This window comes from Armigeres subalbatus, chromosome 1 (genome assembly GCF_024139115.2).
Source record: "Armigeres subalbatus isolate Guangzhou_Male chromosome 1, GZ_Asu_2, whole genome shotgun sequence".
NCBI classification, from domain to species: Eukaryota; Metazoa; Arthropoda; class Insecta; order Diptera; family Culicidae; genus Armigeres; species Armigeres subalbatus.
In genome coordinates, this window is record NC_085139.1 from 240,509,660 (window position 1) to 240,533,184 (window position 23,525).

General features: G+C 48.9%; 2 protein-coding genes across 5 annotated transcripts in view; one reads left to right on the forward strand and one right to left on the reverse strand.

The window, feature by feature from the left end:
- LOC134206060 (uncharacterized) overlaps positions 1-20,173 on the forward strand; it is a 672,178-nt gene extending 652,005 nt beyond the window's left edge. For 2 of the 4 annotated variants that reach the window (XR_009978242.1, XR_009978243.1), the window contains exons 23-24: positions 19,380-19,480; positions 19,550-19,587. Coding sequence is in view for 2 of the 4 variants with exons in the window: in XM_062681739.1 (XP_062537723.1) it covers positions 19,380-19,480; positions 19,550-19,937 (489 nt within the window). In the remaining 2 variants the exon portion in view is untranslated. Of the gene's footprint in view, positions 1-19,379; positions 19,481-19,549 lie in introns of all 4 variants that reach the window. The other 2 variants (XM_062681739.1, XM_062681740.1) reach the window with 1 other exon arrangement.
- LOC134212046 (angiopoietin-4-like) lies at positions 4,825-6,088 on the reverse strand. The gene is made up of 2 exons (XM_062689551.1): positions 5,380-6,088; positions 4,825-5,319 (listed from the first exon to the last, which is right to left on the reverse strand). Exons 1-2 carry the CDS (start codon positions 6,012-6,014, stop codon positions 5,199-5,201), a joined length of 756 nt encoding a protein of 251 aa, XP_062545535.1. The 5' UTR covers positions 6,015-6,088; the 3' UTR covers positions 4,825-5,198.
- Positions 20,174-23,525: the final 3,352 nt, after the last annotated feature.

Below are 23,525 nucleotides of genomic sequence, written 5' to 3' on the forward strand. Positions count from 1 at the left end.
TTCAAAAACGGTCCACAAGGTCCTTAAAAGAGATCAATCCTCGCTTGGACGGAATACTTTTTCTAGAAGTGCGAATTTGCTTTTTTCTTTCGTTGATTCTCCTAGCCGGATGTTTCTTCGAAACATCGGATTTAGGCAATGGCGGGAATGCCTTACTGCAACTAGGATCAAAAGAAGCAGTAGGGACAGATTGCTTCGGATTTTAAATAAACCCCATTACTTTCAGATTTTGCCAAGCTTTTATGGATGATTTTTGTTCTCTTGCGGCGCGATCCCGGGAAGACGGTTGCTTCCTCTTTTCGACACGTGTACCTCCGCAGGATCATCCATATCGGCTGCGTCAGAGTCCAATTCATCAATGGATATGGAATCATAATAATCACTCACACGAACGGTGGCTGAAATAGCATGCTGCGTGTCCTTGCAGCACCGAACATCGTAACTCGCTTTTTTAGAAGAACACCATGGTATCGTGCCAGCGCGTTGCCTGCTTTCCAGGTGGCCTTACCACGCCCTATGTCCTCGGAAGGTGGGAAGGGTCGACTTCGCGCCTGCTTCCCTCTGCACGACTGGTATCAAGAATGATGATGCCGCGTGCACCCCATATTGACCTTTCTGCGATAGGGCCTATTCGCCAGCAGCACACAGAGGGACTTGCCGACGCGAGGCCTACGCCTGCCCCAGCCTTGACGAGGACCCCTTTCCGTCCTCGGGCTCGGAACCTGTCCGGTTGACCGACGCCGCGAAAGCGACGATACCATGTTGTTCTTCGCGCGGCCACTTGTTCGATGAAAGGATCGAGTTCGACCACAGAGCTTGACCACCGGTATGACCCATGAAGCCGACTCCGATCCCTTAGACCACCTCTTATTTGCGCCTGAACTAGCCATCCTTGAGTCCACGCGCCACCTTCTGTGTAGCTCCGAGACGATTTGGGCGAGAGTCGATAAAACGGCGTTCCAGCCAACTTCATCTTTACACATCCTCCGAACTAGGTTGTCCGGGGTAGTGTCCAGACCACATGTGGCAAGCATGTGGTCACGCATTGCGCGAAAACGTGAGCACACGGACAACACGTGTTCCGCCGTTTCCTCTAAACCTGCGCACACCAAACACTCGGGCGAGGCCGAGCAAGCCAGCTGCGTTACCTGCACTGTGATTTTACAGCACGCTTAAACGCCGGGCACATCGAATCCCCCATGGGGTGCTTGCTGTTCACAGCTTTGCTGGAACAAATCAAACAATTGGGAGGGGTTCGTGCAGCATTGTTCCTTATGTCCCTCCAATCCGCAGCGTCGGCCGAGATTGCTTCTTTCAGGGCCTTTGCAGTCCCATTGCTTGTGCCCCGGTTCCAGGCACTTGAAGCAAACTTCGGGTTGCTCGTATATGCCCACAGGGCATACCGACCATCCCACCTTGACGCTCCCTAACTTGACTACCTTGGAGGCGTCCGCTGCAGATAGCCGAACCAATGCTACCTGCGTCCCTGCCGAACCTTTCCGCAGCCGAACGGCTGAGGTGGGCGTCTCCACTTCACACTGTCGCCGCAGTGCCGTGACGAGCTCTTCGACTTCGGTGATCTCGTCCAGGTCTTTAACCCTTATATTCACCTCCGTCGTGAGTGCTCTCACCTTGAGCGTCTCGCCTAGGACTTCCTCCGCCAACTTCTTGTAGGCGGCGCCTTTTGCGAGACGCCCCGCTTCAGCTCGAGGATCATCTCGCCCATCCGGGTACGTCTTATTCGACGTACGTCGGCGCCGAGTTCACCGAGCTTGACGTCACTCCTCATTGCCTTCAAGACGTCCGAGTACTTAGCCTCGTCCGCCGTGATGACTAGGGCATCGCCCCTGGAGCGATTGGCGCCTACCCTAGATTTCTTGCTACCCTCATTCACCTGGGCCTTCTTTTCGGCCCTTGACGTCTTCGGTTTCCTCTTGTTCTTGACCAGGGTCCAGGAGGCGTCATCCCCCTCTATTTCCCTGGTCTGGTGCGGCTGAGAGCTCTCAGCCTACCGTAACCCCTTACCACCGTCTTTCCTGGGTGGACGGACCTTTCCAGGTCCTTCCTCCCCCGGTTTTGGAGGTACCTGGCCGGGGTTCAGCTTCCCAGCCTCACTACCCTTGTTCGGGGTAGTAACCCTCCGCGTTTTGGAGCGGCCCCCAGGGAGCTCATCCCCTGGAGACTGTCTCCCCCATTTTTGTGTCTGCTCCGTTGGAGCAGTCACCCCGACGTGCCCGCAAATACTTGAGCCTCAGTCTGGGTAGACTTTGGTACCACCGTCTTCGCTGGCACGCCTTCGGTCGATTCGACCTTGCCCGAGTCCGCAAATCCTTGGGCCTCAGTCTGGGTAGACCTCGACTCCACGGATTTCACGGGTTTACACTTGGCTGTCCCGACCGCCTCTCCAGCTTGGCGTCCAGCATCGACTTTCGAAGTTTCTGCAAGCTCCTCTTGAGGTCCTTACTGATATTATGCTTCGATGACGCAAAGTCGATGATGGCGTCCAGCTGTTCCGTCGCCACCTCGAAGGCCGAAAGCCCATCGCGTTTGCGGTTCATCGCCTCCACAAGCCATGGGCCGTCAATAACCTCTACCGGCGTTTTTTAGCCGAGAGGAAGGTTGAGTGACCCACGCTGGCGCTGCGCACTGAGCTGCCGACTATTGCCTCTGGCCTCCTAGGCGGAGACCTGAACAACCCAACTCTTGCGAAAGGGTTGTTGCCTACACTACTACCACTAATTGAAGAATTGACTTGTTTTTCCATTTTGGTCCCACGAGTTGCTCGGGAAAAGAGGTCCACCACGCCAGAGCCCAGCATGACGCGGTAAGGGACAAGTACTGTGGAGGGTGCCCAGGTACCCCACAGGCTCCGTTAAAGGCCTAGCTTATTATTTCACCCCCCTGGCCATGCATCCCCTCGGCACGGGTCGCTTGACGCCTTGGGATTAGGGGTTAGGGACGATGGTCCCGGTCTAACTCGCAGTGGCCATGGGGAGGGGTCGTCAAGCCCTTGGACAAAGTCCCTGCTGCCCCCGTGCGTGTATGTGTGTATGTATGTGTGTGTATGTGTGTGCACAAAAGCTATAAAAAACATTGGACAACTTTTCGTATAGAAATCCTCAACCGATTTTCTCGCAACAAGTTTCATTCGACAGGGGGCAAAACCTGTTGATCACTATTGAATTTTATAACGATCGATCATTGCGTTTTAAACACAGTATTAAAATGTTACAGCATATATGATGTAACAAAAAGGCTTCGTTTGATTCGACTCATTTTTCCATCACTTTTTAAAATTACAGGTCGTCATTACTATGGAGCTTGCATACAACATTGCGTACAAGAAAAAGATGGATTTAAAATTAAAGGCTATTGAACACAAAAATATGGGTTCAAATATTTCCATAGCGTGTATTTTTCAGAAATTTTAACTGTGTAGAGATAGAAGATGATGAAATTTTGCCTGCCTGCAGCAATGCTTGCTTAGGTAGGTGTGTTTGAAAAATTAGAATTCGGCGAACTATTCGTTACCCGGTGAGAGGTAGGAGAAAAATTAGTTCGTTGATTGTGGTGGGTATGAATTGCTCGACCGGCAAATGATTGTAGATTTTGAGCGTTTGAAATATGTTTACCCGGCAAATCAGGGTTCCTAATGGAATTTCTTTTTTGCGTGAAGGGCATTCCCAGAAATTGGATTTATGATTGCCCCCACAATTGGAACATTTAAACTTTTGTTCAAGTGAACTAAATAAAATTCGTGAGACTCTGGGCAGTACCAGAGCGAGATCACTTTTTCATCTTAATTATTTGGACCGGTGCAAGACGACTTTGAACAATCGCTAAGGTTTGTCGTCGTTCGTGAAAAAAATGTGCCGCTTCTCAGTTAAATACTGAAGAAGCCGTTTGCGATCGTCAAAGGATCCCGGCAAAACGCGGCAGTCATCCTTACTCAAAATCTCATTCCTAAAGCCAGAAAACTCGGCTACAGATATCACAATTGGCGGAATGCTTTGCTCCTGAACATGAACCGAATCACATGGGCTAGAGGTAGATTCGATTTGCTCAATTTCATCATTAATCAAATCGAACTGATTGCTCAGTTTGATAGGAGAAGAATTATTTCCAATGTTAGAGTTGGAAGGAACATCTGAAGTCTCCAGCTTCCTTCTATTTTTTTCCGCGCTTTGGCAGGACGGTCTTGAAACCTTGTTTCTTAGAAGGAAGTGGAGAGTTCAGAGACTCCCCCTTCCTTTTGTTTTTATTAATGCTCATTGCTGAGCGTGGAAACGTGACCTTCTAAGAGGTTTTTCTTTTTTTTTTCCCAAAACCGTGTCCTTGCAGTATTACCACCGCTTGTCGGAATTTTACTTCCGTAAACAGGTCCAACGTAAAACGATAGCATGGGGCCAAGCAAAGATCGCTTAGGGTAGTATTAGAAACTTCCTTCAGCAAAGAGAAAAAAGAATCGCACAGCACGAAAGCACACCTTTTTTTTTGTTGAACGGATGAGAAATCTTATTTATTTTTTCGGCCAGCTCGAAAGACAGTTCACGGACATCGTTCTTTGTAATGCCGTAAAAACGACTTTCCAGGTCAACCAGGTGCTGCAAAAAATCTGCTTCCTGTTCCGGCGTGAAACCCGTTTCTCGTAACCTCAATTCCGGTTTCACCACCTATCCCGTAACATGGTCTGCCAACGATATTTTTGTGCCGACTATCGAACCAAACTGATGCCTATGTTTCGTTTAACAAAGACATTTTTTTATCAAGTGAAACCTACCCAGATTTTTTTTTCGGTTGTTTGCTTAGAGTTACAAAACGAAGTAAAAGGATCGGAAATGTCAATTTATTACGTATTTACAAAGGAAATTTACTCTATTTTATGATTCAATATTGATTGTTACCGTAGTGTTCGCAACTAAGCTTTTATTTTCACTTTTCAAAATGATTGATAATTTTGGTTTTTAGGACAACTAAACAACAAAACCATTTTTTAAAAATTTCAGAGAGGTAAAATAAATCAAATTTCTTCACCAGCAATAAGCTTATACATATAGGCTTCCATTGGTATGCAAATATCACCACTTTGTTCAATTGGGCGAAAGTTATGAACCAAGAACAAAAAGGTGCCGATAACCGACCACCTTCCCCTAACTTACTCCAATCAATGTTGGAGGAAAACATGGGTGTGGATATTTTCACTTTCTTCTAATCATTATTCTGGATGATTTAATTGGAAGCTGTTTCGTGTTGACTAGCCACGTCATATGACCATTACTAACTTTCCGAGCAGAAGTACCATATATTCCATTTAGCGATCTGTAGATAAAATAATGGTAATGTAAAATTTACCCGAACAGCAATAAAATTTCAACATACCCTTTATAAGAAGAAATGCTGTCCCACCATTTCGTTCCTTCAGAAAACGTATCTGAAAACATCGATTCTTTAGAGAAACCTGTTACCTTTACTCTATACTCATCAACGTATGATATGGTAACTGCAAATCGTTCTGCTTTTTCAGTATACGAATTCCCTGCATAGTCTTCAAGCAGTATGACTAGTTCGTGGGGTGCCGAACACGTCAGTTGATGAATAACGTCCAGCCCCAACCAAAATTCTCCGCCCTCGATCCGGCCGAATCCGTTCTTATATTCGGGCAAGTAGCGATCAAAACTAACGGATCCGTTGAAACGATTTTGGATCACGGTCCATCCACCGCCTTCGTACTCCTGGTCACAGAACACCACAGCGGTTTGGTCCATATTTACGTAGATTCTGTAAACTCCGGATGGGTCAGATTTCTTCAACTCGTCGCAATATCCGTAGATGTGTGGAGACATTTTCAATTGTTCCAGCGTTTGAATAGGAGCGGACTTGGTTGGAGAAGCTGCGGGTTTTCCAACCTCTATGCTATACAGGTCGAGCGAATCGTGCAAAACATTTGCCATACAGCGATACCGGTTTGCTGATATTACCAGCAGCCACAGAAACGTTATCCTCATTCGGACCATTTTGGTGCCAAGCCAATCAAAGCGAAAAGAACACTTCTGTACAGCTGGTAAGCACTACTTAAACTGAAACGAACTGCCCAATACATTTATAGCGCAACTGGCCACAAATTGAATTACAAACTTGCTTTCTTTAAAACCGCTTACAATTCATCGTATGCAGGGTCAAGAGTGAAGGGCATTGCTTTCCGGTAGAAATAAAGTACCAAAGAAATCAGACGTTCAATTCCCGTTATGTAATGATTGCAATTAAGATCTGAGGGAAGCTCTCTCGCAGCAGAGCGCTATTTTCATACTAAAATGTCTTTAACTAGGAATTGGGAACGAATTTCGCTAATCCCAACTGACAATCTCTTTGGAATTTATCAAGGAATGGTCCTAGAAAATTTTGTGGACCAACTATTTCCCAAATTTGAATTAAGCTCTAAATATTAAACTATTTACAACTAAAATTTTCGCTTCTTAGTACGATGATTTGACGCATAAAGGAACCGAATTTCGCAAAACCCAACTGACAAAAGTTTTGAAATTTTTCAACGATCATTTTGATGTAATAAAAAGTACATATATGTGACCGCAATAAATTTTGCAGGAGGCTCTTTTTACTTCAACCAAGTTTTCCTAATTCCATACAAAAATTGCCATTTTGGGAGAGTAGTCACCACCATATTTTCTTGTGGCGCACGTCAGGAAAGGAGCGATGAGAGCGATAGAAGGTCAGTCAACTTTGAATGTAGCGTGACACTAGAAAAAAGCCGATTCCCATTTGTAAACACGGAGATACCAAATAAATAAATAGAAATCAAATGTAGGAATGAGTCGAGATAAATAATTGATCGTAAATAAGACAAGAAGATACTCCAGGAATTACTCCAGAAAATCCGTCGGAAGTTCGTACAGGAATTTCTCCAAAAGTTCCCACAGGAATTCCTCGGGAAGTTTCTCCAGGAATTCTTCCGGAAGTTTCTCCAGGAATTCCTCCGGAAATTCCTCTAGAAGTTCATCCGGAAGTTTCTCCGCGAAATAACCTTCAGTTTCCAAATTCCCGGAGGAACTTCCGGAGGAATTCCCGGGGGAACTTCCGGAGGAATTCCCGGGGGAACTTCCGGAGGAATTCCCGGGGGAACTTCCGGAGGAATTCCCGGGGGAACTTCTGGAGGAATTCCCGGGGGAACTTCCGGAGGAATTCCCGGGGGAACTTCTGGAGGAATTCCCGGGGGAACTTCCGGAGGAATTCCCGGGGGAACTTCCGGAGGAATTCCTGGAAGAACTTCCGGAGGAATTCCTGAAGAAACTTCCGGAGGAATTCCTGGAGGAACTTCCGGAGGAATTCCTGGAGGAACTTCCGAGGAATTCAGGGAACTTCCGGAGGAATTCCTGGGAACTTCGGAGGAATTCCCGGGAACTTCCGGAGGAATTCCTGGGAACTTCCGGAGGAATTCCTGGGGAACTTCCGAGGAATTCCTGGGAACTTCCGAGGAATTCGGGGAACTTCCGGAGGAATTCCTGGGAACTTCCGGAGGAATTCCTGGGAACTTCCGGAGGAATTCCTGGGGAACTTCCGGAGAAATTCCTGGGAACTTCCGGAGGAATTCTGGGAACTTCCGAGGAATTCCTGGGAACTTCCGGAGGAATTCCTGGGGAACTTCCGGAGGAATTCTGGGGAACTTCCGGAGGAATTCGGGAACTTCGGAGGAATTCCTGGGAACTTCCGGAGGAATTCCTGGGAACTTCGGAGGAATTCAGGGGAACTTCCGGAGGAATTCCTGGGAACTTCCGGAGGAATTCTGGGGAACTTCCGGAGGAATTCCCGGAGGAACTTCCGGAGGAATTCCCGGAGGAACTTCCGGAGGAGTTTCCGGGGGGAACTTCCGGAGGAGTTTCCGGGGGGAACTTCCGGAGGAGTTTCCGGGGGGAACATCCGGAGGAGTTTCCGGGGGGAACATCCGGAGGAATTCAGGGGAACTTCCGAGGAATTCTGAGGAACTTCCAGAGGAATTCCAGAGGGAACTTCCGGAGGAATTCCCGGGGGAACTTCCGGAGGAATTCCCGGGGGAACTTCCGGAGGAATTCCCGGGGGAACTTCCGGAGGAATTCCCGGGGGAACTTCCGGAGGAATTCCCGGGGGAACTTCCGGAGGAATTCCCGGGGGAACTTCCGGAGGAATTCCTGGAGGAATTCCCGGGGGAATTGGGAGGAACTACCGGAGGAATTCCCGGAGGAACTTCCGGAGGAATTCGGAGGAACTTCCGGAGGAATTCCTGGAGGAACTTCCGGAGGAATTCCCGGAGGAATTTCCGGAGGAATTCCGAAGGAACTTCCGTAGGAATTCCAGGAGGAACTTCCGGAAGAATTCCCGGAGGAACTTCCGGAAGAATTCCTGGAGGAACTTCCGGAGGAATTCCCGGAGGAACTTCCGGAGGAATTCCCGGAGGAACTTCCAGAGGAATTCCCGGAGGAACTTCCAGAGGAATTCCCGGAGGAACTTCCAGAGGAATTCCCGGAGGAACTTCCAGAGGAATTCCCGGAGGAACTTCCAGAGGAATTCCCGGAGGAACTTCCAGAGGAATTCCCGGAGGAACTTCCAGAGGAATTCCCGGAGGAACTTCCAGAGGAATTTCCGGAGGAACTTCCGAAGGAATTCCCGGAGGAACTTCCGAAGGAATTCCCGGAGGAACTTCCGAAGGAATTCCCGGAGGAACTTCCGGAGGAACTTCCGGAGGAATTCCCGGAGGAACTTCCGGAGGAATTCCCGGAGGAACTTCCGGAGGAATTCCCGGAGGAACTTCCGGAGGAATTCCTGGAGGAACTTCCGGAGGAATTCCCGGAGGAACTTCCGAAGGAATTCGTGGACGAACTTCCGAAGGAATTCGGAGGAACTTCCGAAGGAATTCCCGGAGGAACTTCCGAAGGAATTCCCGGAGGAACTTCCGAAGGAATTCCCGGAGGAACTTCCGAAGGAATTCCCGGAGGAACTTCCGACGGAATTCCCGGAGGAACTTCCGAAAGAATTTCCGGAGGAACTTCCAAGGAATTCCCGGAGGAACTTCCGAAGGATTTCCTGGAGGAACTTCCGAAGGAATTCCCGGATGAACTTCCGAAGGAACTTCCGGAGGAATTCCTGGAGGAACTTCCGGAGGAATTCCTGGAGGAATTTTCGAAGGAATTCCCGGAGGAACTTCCTAAGGAATTGCCGGAGGAACTTCCGGAGGATTTCTGGGAACTTCCGAGGAATTCCTGGGGAACTTCCGGAGGAATTCCTGGGAACTTCCGGAGGAATTCCTGGGAACTTCCGGAGGAATTCGGGGAACTTCCGAGGAATTCTGGGGAACTTGGAGGAATTCCTGGGGAACTTCCGGAGGAATTCCTGGGAACTTCCGAGGAATTCCTGGGAACTTCGGAGGAATTCCTGGGGAACTTCCGGAGGAATTCCTGGGGAACTTCGGAGGAATTCCTGGGAACTTCCGGAGGAATTCCTGGGAACTTCCGAGGAATTCCTGGGGAACTTCGGAGGAATTCCTGGGAACTTCCGGAGGAATTCCTGGGAACTTCCGAGGAATTCTGGGAACTTCCGGAGGAATTCAGGGAACTTCCGGAGGAATTCTGGGAACTTCCGGAGGAATTCCTGGGAACTTCCGAGGAATTCCTGGGGAACTTCGGAGGAATTCTGGGGAACTTCCGAGGAATTCCTGGGAACTTCCGAGGAATTCCTGGGAACTTCCGAGGAATTCCTGGGAACTTCCGGAGGAATTCCTGGGAACTTCCGGAGGAATTCCTGGGAACTTCCGAGGAATTCCCGGGGAACTTCGGAGGAATTCCTGGGGAACTTCGGAGGAATTCCTGGGAACTTCGGAGGAATTCTGGGGAACTTCCGGAGGAATTCGGGGAACTTCCGGAGGAATTCCTGGGAACTTCCGGAGGAATTCCTGGGAACTTCCGGAGGAATTCTGGGAACTTCCGAGGAATTGGGGAACTTCCGAGGAATTCCTGGGGAACTTCCGAGGAATTCCTGGGAACTTCCGGAGGAATTCCTGGGGAACTTCCGGAGGAATTCCTGGGGAACTTCCGAGGAATTCCTGGGAACTTCCGGAGGAATTCCTGGGGAACTTCCGGAGGAATTCCTGGGGAACTTCCGAGGAATTCCTGGGAACTTCCGGAGGAATTCCTGGGGAACTTCCGAGGAATTCCCGGGGAACTTCCGAGGAATTCCTGGGAACTTCCGGAGGAATTCTGGGGAACTTCGGAGGAATTCGGGGAACTTCCGGAGGAATTCTGGGGAACTTCCGGAGGAATTCCTGGGAACTTCCGGAGGAATTCAGGGGAACTTCCGAGGAATTCTGGGGAACTTCCGAGGAATTCTGGGGAACTTCCGAGGAATTCGGGGAACTTCCGGAGGAATTCTGGGAACTTCCGGAGGAATTCCTGGGAACTTCCGGAGGAATTCCTGGGAACTTCCGGAGGAATTCCTGGGAACTTCCGGAGGAATTCCTGGGAACTTCGGAGGAATTCCTGGGGAACTTCCGAGGAATTCCTGGGGAACTTCCGAGGAATTCTGGGAACTTCCGAGGAATTCCTGGGGAACTTCCGGAGGAATTCTGGGAACTTCCGGAGGAATTCCCGGGCGAACTTCCGAGGAATTCCTGGGAACTTCCGGAGGAATTCCAGGGAACTTCCGGAGGAATTCTGGGAACTTCCGGAGGAATTCTGGGAACTTCCGGAGGAATTCCCGGGGGAGCTTCTGGAGGAGTTCCCGGGGGAATTTCCAGAGGAATTCCCGGGGGAACTTCCGGAGGAATTCCCGGGGGAACTTCCGGAGGAATTCCCGGGGGAACTGCCGGAGGAATTCTCGGAGGAACTTCCGGTGGAACTTCCGGATGAATTCCCGGGGGAACTTCTGGTGGAACTTCCGGAGGAATTCCCGGGGGAACTTCCGGAGGAATTCCCGGAGGAACTTCCGGAGGAATTCCCGGAGGAACTTCCGGAGGAATTCCCGGAGGAACTTCCGGAGGAATTCCCGGAAGAACTTCCGGAGGAATTCTCGGAGGAACTTCCGGAGGAATTCCCGGAGGAGCTTCCGGAGGAATTCGAGGAACTTCCGGAGGAATTCCTGGGAACTTCGGAGGAATTCTGGGAACTTCCGAGGAATTCCTGGGGAACTTCGGAGGAATTCCTGGGAACTTCCGGAGGAATTCCTGGGGAACTTCGGAGGAATTCCTGGGGAACTTCCGAGGAATTCCTGGGGAACTTCCGGAGGAATTCCTGAGGAACTTCCGGAGGAATTCCCGAGGAACTTCCGGAGGAATTCCCGGAGGAACTTCCGGCGGAATTCGGAGGAACTTCCGGAGGAATTCTCGGAGGAACTTCCGGCGGAATTCGGAGGAACTTCCGGAGGAATTCGGGGAACTTCGGAGGAATTCTGGGGAACTTCCGGAGGATTTCGGAGGAACTTCCGGAGGAATTCTGCGGAACTTCCGAGGAATTCCTGGGAACTTCCGGAGGAATTCCTGGGTAACTTCCGAGGAATTCCTGGGAACTTCCGAGGAATTCTGGGGAACTTCCGGAGGAATTCCTGGGGAACTTCCGGAGTAATTCCTGGGAACTTCCGGAGGAATTCCTGGGAACTTCCGGAGGAATTTCCAAGCGAACTTCCGGAGGAATTTCCAAGCGAACTTCCGGAGGAATTCCAGGCGAACTTCCGGAGGAATTCGGGGAACTTCCGAGGAATTCTGGGGAACTTCCGGAGGAATTCCTGGGGAGCTTCTGGAGGAGTTCCCGGGGGAATTTCCAGAGGAATTCCCGGGGGAACTTCCGGAGGAATTCCCGGGGGAACTGCCGGAGGAATTCTCAGAGGAATTCCGTAGGAATTCCCGGGGGAACTTCCGGAGGAATTCTCGGGCGAACTTCCGGAGGAATTCATGGGCGAACTTCCGGAGAAATTCCCGGGGGAACTTCGGAGGAATTCCTGGGGAACTTCGGAGGAATTCTGGGGAACTTCCGAGGAATTCCCGGGGAACTTCGGAGGAATTCCTGGGGAGCTTCTGGAGGAGTTCCTGGGGAACTTCCGAGGAATTCCTGGGAACTTCCGGAGGAATTCCTGGGAACTTCCGGAGGAATTCCTGGGAACTTCCGAGGAATTCCCGGGGGAACTTCCGGAGGAATTCCCGGGGGAACTTCCGGAGGAATTCCCGGGCGAACTCCCGGGGGAACTTCCGGAGAAATTCCCGGGGGAACTTACGGAGGAACTCCTTGGGGAACTTCCGGAGGAATTCCCGGGGGAACTTCCGGAGGAACTCCCGGGGGAACTTCCGGAGGAATTCCCGGGGGAACTTCCGGAGGAATTCCCGGGGGAACTTCCGGAGGAATTCCCGGGGGAACTTCCGGAGGAATTCCCGGGGGAACTGCCGGAGGATTTCCCGGGGGAACTTCCGGAGGAATTCCCGGGGGAACTTCCGGAGGAATTCCCGGGGAACTTCCGGAGGAATGCCATCTTAGGCTGCCATCTTAGATATAGCTTCCGGGAATAGCATTTTATACTCAGCCGCTGGATGCCAGAACAGACGCTGTTGGAGCCGCACCTCCTTGGTGGACAGACGCTCGATCAGTCGGGTCAAATTTGTTTAAAGTCGCACCCAACACTAGGACTAGGCTAGTGCGCTTTGAGCGGCACACGGTCGCTTTGATAGGGCCTGCTTGGGGACACATGCAGCTTTTTATGTCGAACCCCACCACATCCTAGGCAGACCCCACAGGACGCACCCTCTCACTCTAGCTGATATCAGAAGGACAACAGTGCTCAGGCTGCACTACCAGCTAAATACGCAACCCTTACCTGGCGGTCAATTGTCATCGGAAGACCCGTGGAAGCGTGAGTATTGGAACTTGTGAGGACCAGAGCTTTGTTAGGCGCCCCTTCCCGGATGTCAACTCAGCATTTCGTAGCCCATTATGACCCTTTTGTTTTCTGTTTATTTTTATTTTTTTATTCCTTTCTTTATTTGGTAGGAACTCTGGTGTTACTTAACCGCTACTGTGCCGAGATCTACTGTGGTATTCTGTTACCAGAATCCACACAGAATCTATTTTTAGATTTTCCATTATTCATTGTTGTTGTCGTTGCTGGTTCTTCTCACCGTGAGTCCATTGTGTCCATTTGTCCGTGTCGTCAATCCAATGATCGTTGCATTGTTCGGTTGCCATTTATCCGGGTAACATTGGAGGAATGCCTCCGAGAAGAACAAGTTGTCAGTCGTCATCAGGCAGCCGTAACGGTAAGGCGCGTACCCCAAACGCCACCGTATGGGCTGAGGATTCGGCGACTGACGAGGGTTTGGTGAATGGGCTGGAAATCGAACCCAGCTTTCTGTTTTTTAGATTGATTATTTTATGGTTGTACCATACCGAATCTCTACTTTTATTCACTTTTACTAGCCTTTTAGGAACAGTTTGCACAAAAATAAACAATCTGTTCGGCAAAATGATGTATTCGGCCAAACAACGTTCGGGCAAGTGGCACTCGGCGGAACGGTATTCGGCCAAACAGCCCTTCTCCAAGCTTTTTCATGCATCTAAACGGCAGTGTTGCCAGTTACACAAAACACATCAAACTTCACTCAACACTCAGGTATTCCAAGCATTGAAAGCTTTTGGAAAACGTTCCAATAAAATCCTAGCGCCTTTTTCAATATATTATTTAACAATTTAGAGACTTCTTAAGAAAGTTATTTTGAGCTTTTTAGTGGAATGTCGTCAGTCAAGTACGAGACACTGAGGACTACCTTACTGTTGAGGTCGAAATACGTATCTGTCAAGCTACAATCAAGTGGTGGAATTAAATGGCATGGTACAAACTTGAGGGCCCTCCTTAGCCTGGCTTAGAAACCTTGCAGTTAATAACTGTGAAAGTGCTTAATGAACACCAAGCTGCGAGGCGGCTCTGTCCCAGTGTAGGGATGTCATGCCAATTAGAAGAAGGTACAAACTTGTCTTATGACAAGTGATTTTGGAGACTATACAATGCAATTAAAACTTCGTTTCGTAACATTTGAAACTGCCTGACATTTTTTTTTATTGGTTTATTGCTACTGTTCAATCAATTATAGTTCTTACTACTGACGCCAAATTATAATTGAGCCAACTACGCCAAATATTCTGGTGCCAAACCATTTCCAGAACTCTGGTGCCATCAGTATTTGTATCTTTTATAAATGTTGATTCCTTTCTCCATGAAGTACTGTTGATTTGTACATTTGTACTGTTGATTTGTACGCTTTCTATGTGGTTTGTTTTCTGTTGTTTGTGGTCAGTTAATAAGTTAATAAATCATTGAGACAACCTCACGGCAGAATCCACATAAGTATTTGAGTATAAATCAGTTGGTATTTAAAAAGTAACCATCGTGTGTAGTTCAGTTCTTACTCCGACTTATTTTATTAATAATCAAACGACAAGTGGCACTAAGCTTACTCAATCCCTGAGACTCAATCCCAACGATTCCAAGCGCATGTTTAGCAAGATCATTACTGTTCGCGCCATAAACAGAAACATAATTCATAGCTTCAGAATACCGCTACAAATTTCATCTCGCTCATCATTCCAGTTCGAGACAGCAACACGTACGGACGTGTTTTTGCTCGCGCATTTTTCGAAGTGTTTTTCTCGTTCTTTCGCTGTTTACGTTTTCGCCTGTCGCGTTGGCGTTATTTTCTCCCGGACCCGTCATGGGAGACTTGGTGGCCGATTCGGTCGCTGGAAAAGTGCCTAAGCGCACTGCTCTTGGAGGCGCGGGTAACCCTCCAAGCAGCTTTTGCAGAGCAACGTGTTTTCGCCGTTGTCGCTTGATGACGCCGGCAATCCGCCGAAAAGAGGAAGAAGCAGCAATCGCAGCTGCCGCAGGTGCAACCGGAGCGGAAGGAGAAGTGCCCGCCCGTGTTTGTGAAGGGCGATCCGCCGGATTTACGCCCAAAATTCGCCAGCTGATCGCTAAGGGGCTGAAATGTACTTTTCGGCTCTGCAGCGAGGGCGTGAAAGTGATGCCGGCCAACAGGGACCATCATCAATCCGTCGTGGAGTTCCTCGAGGTCCACAAGTATGAGTACTACACTCATGACCACCCCGGCACGAAGCCGCTCAAGGCTTTGCTGCGAGGACTTCACGACATGAAGGAGGAAGAGCTCCAAGCAGAGCTTGAAAGTTGCGGACTGAAGCCAGTAGCCGTCCACAAGATCGCTCGTCACGACAAGGCGAGGAAATATCGCGACCAGCTTTACCTGATCCATCTGGAGCACGGCTCCACTACCTGGAAGGACCTGAAGCTGGTTGGCGTTATAAATTACACCGTCGTTGACTGGGAGCGGTATCGGCCAGTGCACCGCGATGTCACGCAATGCACCAACTGCTTCAATTTCGGGCACGGCACCAGGAACTGCCGCATGAAGCCGCGCTGCAACAAGTGTGGCGAACCCCATCCGACGGACGAGTGCGACAAAATGGAGGTGGCTGATTCCAAGTGCGCCAACTGTGGCGACAAACATCGGGCCACCACAAAGGGCTGCCCAAAGCGAGCCGAGTTCCTGGAAATCCGGAAGAAGGCTTCCACCAGGACCATTCCGAAGAAGAACCGTGTTCCTGTAATCAACGAGGTGAACTTTCCAGCTATCCCGGCTCCCCGTCGTGTGATTCCAATACTCCCACCGCTACAGCCGCACAAGCGACTGGCAGCGGCAGCTGCATCGGTCCAAGCTCCAGCATCGTCGGCACCATCCACCAGCGAATGGCCCCGCTTCCTCCTCCTGGGTTCCGTCGGCAGTCGGAGAACGAAGCCGTCCCACCGGAAGAATCTGCCCCGCTGTACACTCCGGAGCAACTGATGCCGATCTTCGCGCAGCTCGCCACTCGACTGCGCGGCTGCAAAACCCGATTCGACCAGGTCTTCACACTTGGCATGTTCATCATTGAAAATGGCTGCTAGGGTGGGCCTGGTCAACTGGAACGCTTGCTCGCTAAAGAGCAAAACAATCGAGCTGAAGGATTTCCTTGAGGAGAAGGAAATAGACGTGGCGTTCATCACCGAAACGCACCTAAAACCGGAGGTGAACATCAACATCCCGGACTTCCGCATCGTGCGACTCGACCGGCCGACCAGGGAGGTGGTGTGGCCATCGCTCTTCGCTACAACATCAACTGTCGTCTGCTTCCAAGCTTCCAGCTCAGTGTCATCGAGGCCATCGGTGTCGAAATCACCACCTCGGTGGGCACAATCGCGCTCATCGCGGCGTACTGTCCAACGCAAGCCAAAGCCGGCGATGGATCATCGACTGCCCTTCGGAGAGACATCGTCAAGCTGACGCGGAGGCAAGGCCAGTATATCATTGCCGGCGACTTGAATGCCAAACATCAAGCCTGGGGCAACAGTCGCGGCAATCGAAACGGCACCATCTGGAGCAACGACATGGAGGAAGGCCACTACACGATCCTGAGTCCGGATTCCCCACTCGGCTGAGTCGGTCCGGTGCCCACGCAACGCTCGACCTCTACGTAACAAACCTGAGTGACCACGTCTCGCAGCCGGTTGTATACCAGGAGCTCAGTTCGGATCACTATCCGGTGGTGGCGGAACTGGGCTCCTCGGTCAATCGGCACCAGCAGTTACGGCGGAACTACCACCGAGTGAACTGGCAGCGGTTCCAGCAGTGCGTCGATAACACCGTCGACTACGAGGTGCGTCCGGAGACGCCGGAAAGTATCGACCGCCAGCTGTGCGCTATCGAGGAGGCGATCACGGCGGCCCGAGAGCAACACGTACCGACGGCTCGGCAGGTAAGCAACTCCTTAAACATCGATACACTCACCAAAGATTTGATTCGATTGCGGAATGTCACTCGCAGGCAGTTTCAGCGTACTGGACTGCCTGAGCTTAAGGCACGCTGCAATCGAATCACAAAATTATCAAGGCCAGAATGGTGGACCTCAAAAATAATGACTTCTCGAATAAGATCCGCACTCTCCCAGACTATGCTAAGCCGTTCTGGAAAATGACCAAAATTCTAAAATCCAAGCCTCGGCCCATTCCACCTTTGATCCCACTAGACAATAATGGCTCTAAGGATCGCTTGATAACTCCTGCAGAGAAGGTCGCTGAAATAGGTCGTCACTTCGTCAGCTCACACAATCTTGGGCAGAACATCATCAGTCCACACGAAGCAGTCGTCAACGAACATGCTAACAACATCCATTTGATTCCCAACGACTTCTCGGAGGAGTTGGAAATCTCAGCTGACAAATTGACGGCCTATATCAAATCGTCGAAGAACATGAAGGCCCCAGGCTTCGACAGCATCCTGAATCTCGAGCTCAAACACATGAGTGCTCCGTTCTTTGAGCACCTCTCGCTGATCTTTAATCAGTGTCTCCGGCTTAGCTACTTCCCATCGTCCTGGAAGTCAGCGAAAGTCATCCCCATCCGGAAGCCTGGGAAGGATCCTTCCTCCCCCAAAAGTTATCGACCCATCAGCCTTCTCTCAGGGTTATCCAAGCTATTCGAAAAAGCTATTCATCACCGGTTACTTGAGTCTGCCGAAAATCTCAACATCTTGCTCGAGGAACAGTTTGGTTTCCGACGCGGTCGGTCAACTGTACACCAACTGACCAGAGTTACCAACGTCCTCAGACGGAACAAGTTTGTCTCGAAAACATCCGCCATGGCCTTACTCGATGTCGAGAAGGCATTTGACAATGTATGGCATGATGGCCTGGTGTACAAACTACAACGCTACAATCTTCCCAGCTACCTGGTGAAAATCATCAACAATTACCTGTCGGCAAGGACATTCCGGGTCTCAATCAGCGGAGCGAGTTCCATTGCGCACAACATCGTCGCAGGCGTTCCCCAGGGCAGTATCCTCGGGCCCCTGCTTTTCAATCTGTTCACCTCCGACATGCCAGAACCTCCAGAAGGCGGCATTCTGTCTCTGTTCGCAGATGACACATCCATCGTCTACAACGGTAGAGTGATCAGAGCGCTAGTGGCAAAACTCCAACGAGGCCTGGATGCCCTGACAGAGTACCTCACCAGCTGGAAGATCTGTATCAACGCGGCGAAGACCCAGGTCATCATTTTCCCCCACTCCAAATCCCCTAAGCTTGTTCCGCCTGGGGACTGTAAAATCATCCTCAATGGCACGACTGTGGAATGGGCCAATGAGGCCGACTACCTTGGCTTGACCCTCGACAGCAAGCTTATTTTCAGGCAGCAGGTTGACAAAACGGTGACAAAGTGTAACGTCTTGTTGAAACTACTGTACCCTTTGATCAACCGCCGGTCGTCATTGTCCCTGAAAAATAAGCTTGCTGTCTACAAGCAAATCATCCTCCCTGTGATCGAATATGGCATGCCGGTCTGGGAGAGCTGCGCTAAAACCCACCACCTCAAACTTCAACGGGTCCAAAACAAATTCCTGAGGATGATCCTCAACACCCCTCCCAGGACAAGAACATCCGAGGTCCACCGTCTGGCCGGAATAAAAACCTTACATGAACGCTTTGGTGAGTGTAAAGAAAAGTTTAGGGTCCGTTGCTTGCATTCGGATCAGGCTCCAATTAGGGCGCTAGTTCCAATCTAGGTTATCAAATTTTTTATTGTAAATATTAGTGTACATAGTAGTTAGGTTATCAACTTTTAAAAAACACTAGCGCCTCCTGAAGGCCGTCATGATACATTATTTTTTTAAAATTAAGTAGAAACATAAAAATAATTATAATAATAATAATTAAAATTGAAGTTGGAGGGCCAAGCCGGCCGATCACTGTACATGTCAAAAATAATTGTAAAACAAAAAAAAATGTGTAAATAAAGAAGAATTTTACTACTACTGCTACAAATTTCCTACCAACTTTTGACATTATACAGATGTCATATTTTTCTTGAATAAAATAGGCGATCGTTAAGTTAAATCTGCAATGAAATTTCACAAATATTCCAAGAATCTCGTAAGTAACACAAACCAACCAACTAAGGTAGTCTTCAACCTACATAGGTAGCAACCCATCCGTACCTCAATGTTAGATGATTTTTGAACATTTTCACAACTCGTCCACCATGGTTCACGTCATGTTCATCAACGTCACACGTCCTCATCAATCCTGCTTACCATCCGCTATCAAATAGAGCCACTGCTGACGAAATGATGCTGCTACTGCTGCTGTTGATGCTGCTAATGTAAATACAAACATTGTAATTGACCGAAACTAGTGAATTCCCTTAGAGTTTTTGAATGTTTTCTTCTTCGATTTAGGGAAGCATGTTCTCTTTTCCAGCACATCACTAATCTTGTATTTTCTATCCGATCCCGTTCTATTTCTTCCACAACACAGGATGTCTCTAGCCAGATACTGCCGAAAGTAACGGTGGAGGACATCAGTGCTCGGCCGCAGAGCAAAATCGGACGCCTCCGCGCCATTGGCAACCAGATTCGGTAAGCGGCGCCGGCGCCTCGCAACTCGACATCTCTTCCCAACCGAAACTGACCACACTTGCCTTTCAGCTTTCTCCGCCGCTTGGAGCGGTCGATCCGCCAGAAGGACCGCCTGATAGCCGCTTCCGACGAGGACGCCGGCTCGTCCCCGCGGGACTCGCCCCGGGTGACGACGCCCCTGCTGAAGAAACATCAGGACTCATCGCTCGGGATTGCGACCGCGACGATGACGACGCTCGCTGTCGGCGGACGGATCGTCGTTGAGGCGCAGCAACACCCTCAGCCGCAGCAGCAACAGCTGCTGTTACCCTCCAGTGGTATGGGGCTGAAGTCCCGGCAGAACTTCAAAATGTCCCGCCAGAAGCGGGTGGCCGGTAGCCGCGGGGGCTACAACGACCAACCCTGGCAGGAGCGGGAACGGAAAATCATTGAAAGCGCCGATGTAAATAGCGATTAAGTGTGTGTATGTGGACTATGTGTATTTATTTGAATGTGCGAATGTGTTCGGTTTGGTTCCAATTGTTTGTAAATATTGACTAGTGTTTATATCGGGGTTATATCGTCGACCTTCTTCCAATATAGTGAGCCAAAAGCAGCTCTGCCGTTCAATAAAATTTAATTATAGGAATGGGTATACCAAAGAGAAATAGCATATTTTCGGTCTAAATAATTTCTATGTATAGTGTTGAAGTGAAAGCTAAGCGATGATATCGATATTGCCGTGGTCTGAACTACGCTTACACGATTTTTAATTTTGAAAATACTTTTCGTGCTTCTTACAGTTTACAATTATGGTATAATGGCATAGTTTACATAGTTAGGGTAACTATTCCGGTTACCATTTTCATAGCTCCCATATTCATCCGCAGCATCTAGAGGCAGCGTTGCCGGAAGAGGGTGAGCTCGATGGGGCCCCTCTTGAGGACCGCTGGAATACAGTCAAAGCAGCCATTAACGACGCAGCGGAGAACAACGTCGGGTATATGGGTCGAAGTCGACGGAACGATTGGTTCGACGAAGAGTGCAGACAGATTCTGGAGGAAAAGGACGCAGCGCGGGCGGTCGCGCTGCAGCAAGGTACCCGGCAGAACGTGGAACGTTATAGACGGAAGCGGAGACAGCAGACCCGCCTTTTTCAGGAGAAGAAACGCCGCCTGGAAGAAGCGGAGTGCGAGGAGATGGAACAGCTGTGCCGTTCTCAAGATACACGCAAGTTCTATCAGAAGCTCAACGTATCCCGCAAAGGCTTCGTGCCGCGAGCCGAAATATGTCGGGATAAGGATGGGAGCATCTTGACGGACGAACGTGTGGTGATCGAAAGGTGGAAGCAGCACTACGAGGAACATCTGAATGGCGCTGAGAGTACAGGCAGTGAAAGTCAAGCCAGCGGAGGAGATGACTACGTCAGTTCAGCGGACGATGGAAGCCAACCAGCCCCCACCTTGAGGGAAGTTAAGGATGCCATTCAACAGCTAAAGACCAATAAAGCCACTGGTAAGGATGGTATCGGATCTGAGCTACTCAAGATGGGCCCGGAAAAGCTGGCCAATTGCCTGCACAAACTGATAGTCAGAATCTGGAAAACCGAACAGCTACCGGAGGAGTGGAAGGAAGGGATTATATGCCCCATCTACAAGAAAGGCGACAAACTGGAGTGTGAGAACTTTCGAGCGATCACCATCCTTAATGCCGCCTACAAAGTGATATCCCAGATCATCTTCCGTCGTCTGTCACCATTAGTGAACGAGTTCGTGGGAAGTTATCAAGCCGGCTTCGTTGACGGCCGCTCGACAACGGACCAGATCTTTACTGTACGGCAAATCCTTCAAAAATGCCGTAAATACCAGGTCCCAACGCACCATCTGTTCGTTGATTTCAAGGCGGCATACAACAGTATAGACCGCGTAGAGCTATGGAAAATTATAGACGAGAACAGCTTCCCTGGGAAGCTTACCAGACTGATCAAAGCAACGGTGGATGGTGTGCAAAACTGTGTGGAGATTTCGGGCGAACACTCCAGTTCGTTCGAATCGCGCCGGGGACTAAGACAAGGTGATGGACTTTCGTGCCTGTTGTTCAACATTGCGCTAGAAGGTGTCATGCGGAAAGCCGGGTGTAACAGCCGGGGTACGATTTTCAACAGATCCAGTCAATTTATTTGCTTCGCGGATGACATGGACATTGTCGGCCGAACATTTGCAAAGGTGGCAGAACTGTACACCCGCCTGAAACGTGAAGCAACAAAAGTTGGACTGGTGGCGAATGCGTCAAAGACAAAGTACATGCTTGTGGGCGGAACCGAGTGCGACAGGGCCCGCCTGGGAAGGAGTGTTACGATAGACGGGGATACCTTCGAGGTGGCCGAGGAATTTGTCTACCTCGGATCCTTGCTAACGGCTGACAACAACGTTAGTCGTGAAATACGAAGGCGCATCATCTGTGGAAGTCGGGCCTACGGGCTCCAGAAGAAACTGCGGTCGAAAAAGATTCGCCACCGCACCAAATGTGTCATGTACAAGACGCTTATAAAAAATTTTTGAAAAGAAACGACTTTTCCTCCATTTCTGGGACTTTAATTTATTGAGAATAAACACGTGAACCTTTTTCATCAAATGCTCAGGTGAGGTCAAGGAAGCATTTAGATTTTTTTCAGATGATTAATTTTTTTTTCATCCAATTTTAACACCGGACGATGCACAAACGTTATCGTAGCTAAAAATGTCTTCCTATGCAAAATTTGAGCTAAATTGGACATGAAATTTGATTTTCGACTTTTCCTTCATAGGTAAAAATTTCAAAACTTTGATGAATTTTAGGCACCCATAAATCATGTCCGATTCAGCTCAAATTTTGCATTGGGTAATGAAACTTGTGAGGAATGTCGTTTTTTGAAAATCGATGACAATTTTTCCAAAATTTCATAGGAAAACTCGTCAGAATTTGTTCAGGAAGCACTTCGAAATTCCATCGCAAAACTGTTTGATATATGTTTGGGAAGCGCATCAGAATTCACTCGGTAAAAGCTTTAAAATTTCCTTAGAAAATGCGTTTAAATTTCTTCGGGAATCTCTTCTGAATTTGCTCAGAAAATACTTTGAAATTACCTTGGAAAACTTTTCGGAATGTCGTTGGGAAACGCTTCAAACAATCCTAAGAAAACGTTTTGCAATTTCCTCATGAAGCGCATTGAATTCGGATTTTTTTTTATTCCTTCGAAAAATGCTTCAGAATCTCTTCGGAAAAAGCTTTAAAATTTCGCCGGGAAACTGTTCAGAACTTTCTCAAGGAACGCTTCGAAAATTCTTCGGAAAACTCTTCGAAGCATCCTCTGAAAACTCTTTGGACTTCATTGAGAAACGCTTTAAAAATTCCCCAGAAAACGCTTAGAAAAATGTGTTCAAAACACTTCAGAATTTACCCATGAATCCTTAGAAATTTCCCCAGGAAGCTTTTAAAGTATTTACTCTTCATAATTTGCTCGGAAAAGGCTTCGAATATTATTCGAGATGCGCTTTGAATTTTCCTCGGGAAATGCTTCAAAATTTTGTCCAGAAACATTTTGAAACTTTCTCGGCAAACGCCTCCACGGAACGCTTCGAATTCCCTCTGGAAACTCTTCAGAATTTCCCAAGGAAACTACTCAGAGTTTCGTCGAAAAACAGTTTGAAGTTTTCTCGGAAATCACTTTGAAATTTCATAGGAAAACTCTTTTAAATTAGCTTGGAAAACTTTTCGGAATTTCATCAGGAAACGCTTAGCAATTTATTCGGGAAATGCTTTGGGATATCATCAGGGAACGTTTTGAAATTTTCTCAGTAAATGCTTCGAAATTTCTTCTGAAAACTCTTAAGAATTTCGTCGGGAAACGCTTCGAAATGTCCTCAAGAAACGCTTCGAATTTTTTTTTTCGGAAAACTCTTCGGAATTTGCTCAAGGAACGCTTTGAAATTTCCTCAGGAAACGCTTTGAAGTTTCTTCTGAATACTCTGTGGAATTTCCTCAAGAAATGCACCGAAATGTCCTTGAAATTCCCTCAGGAAACGCT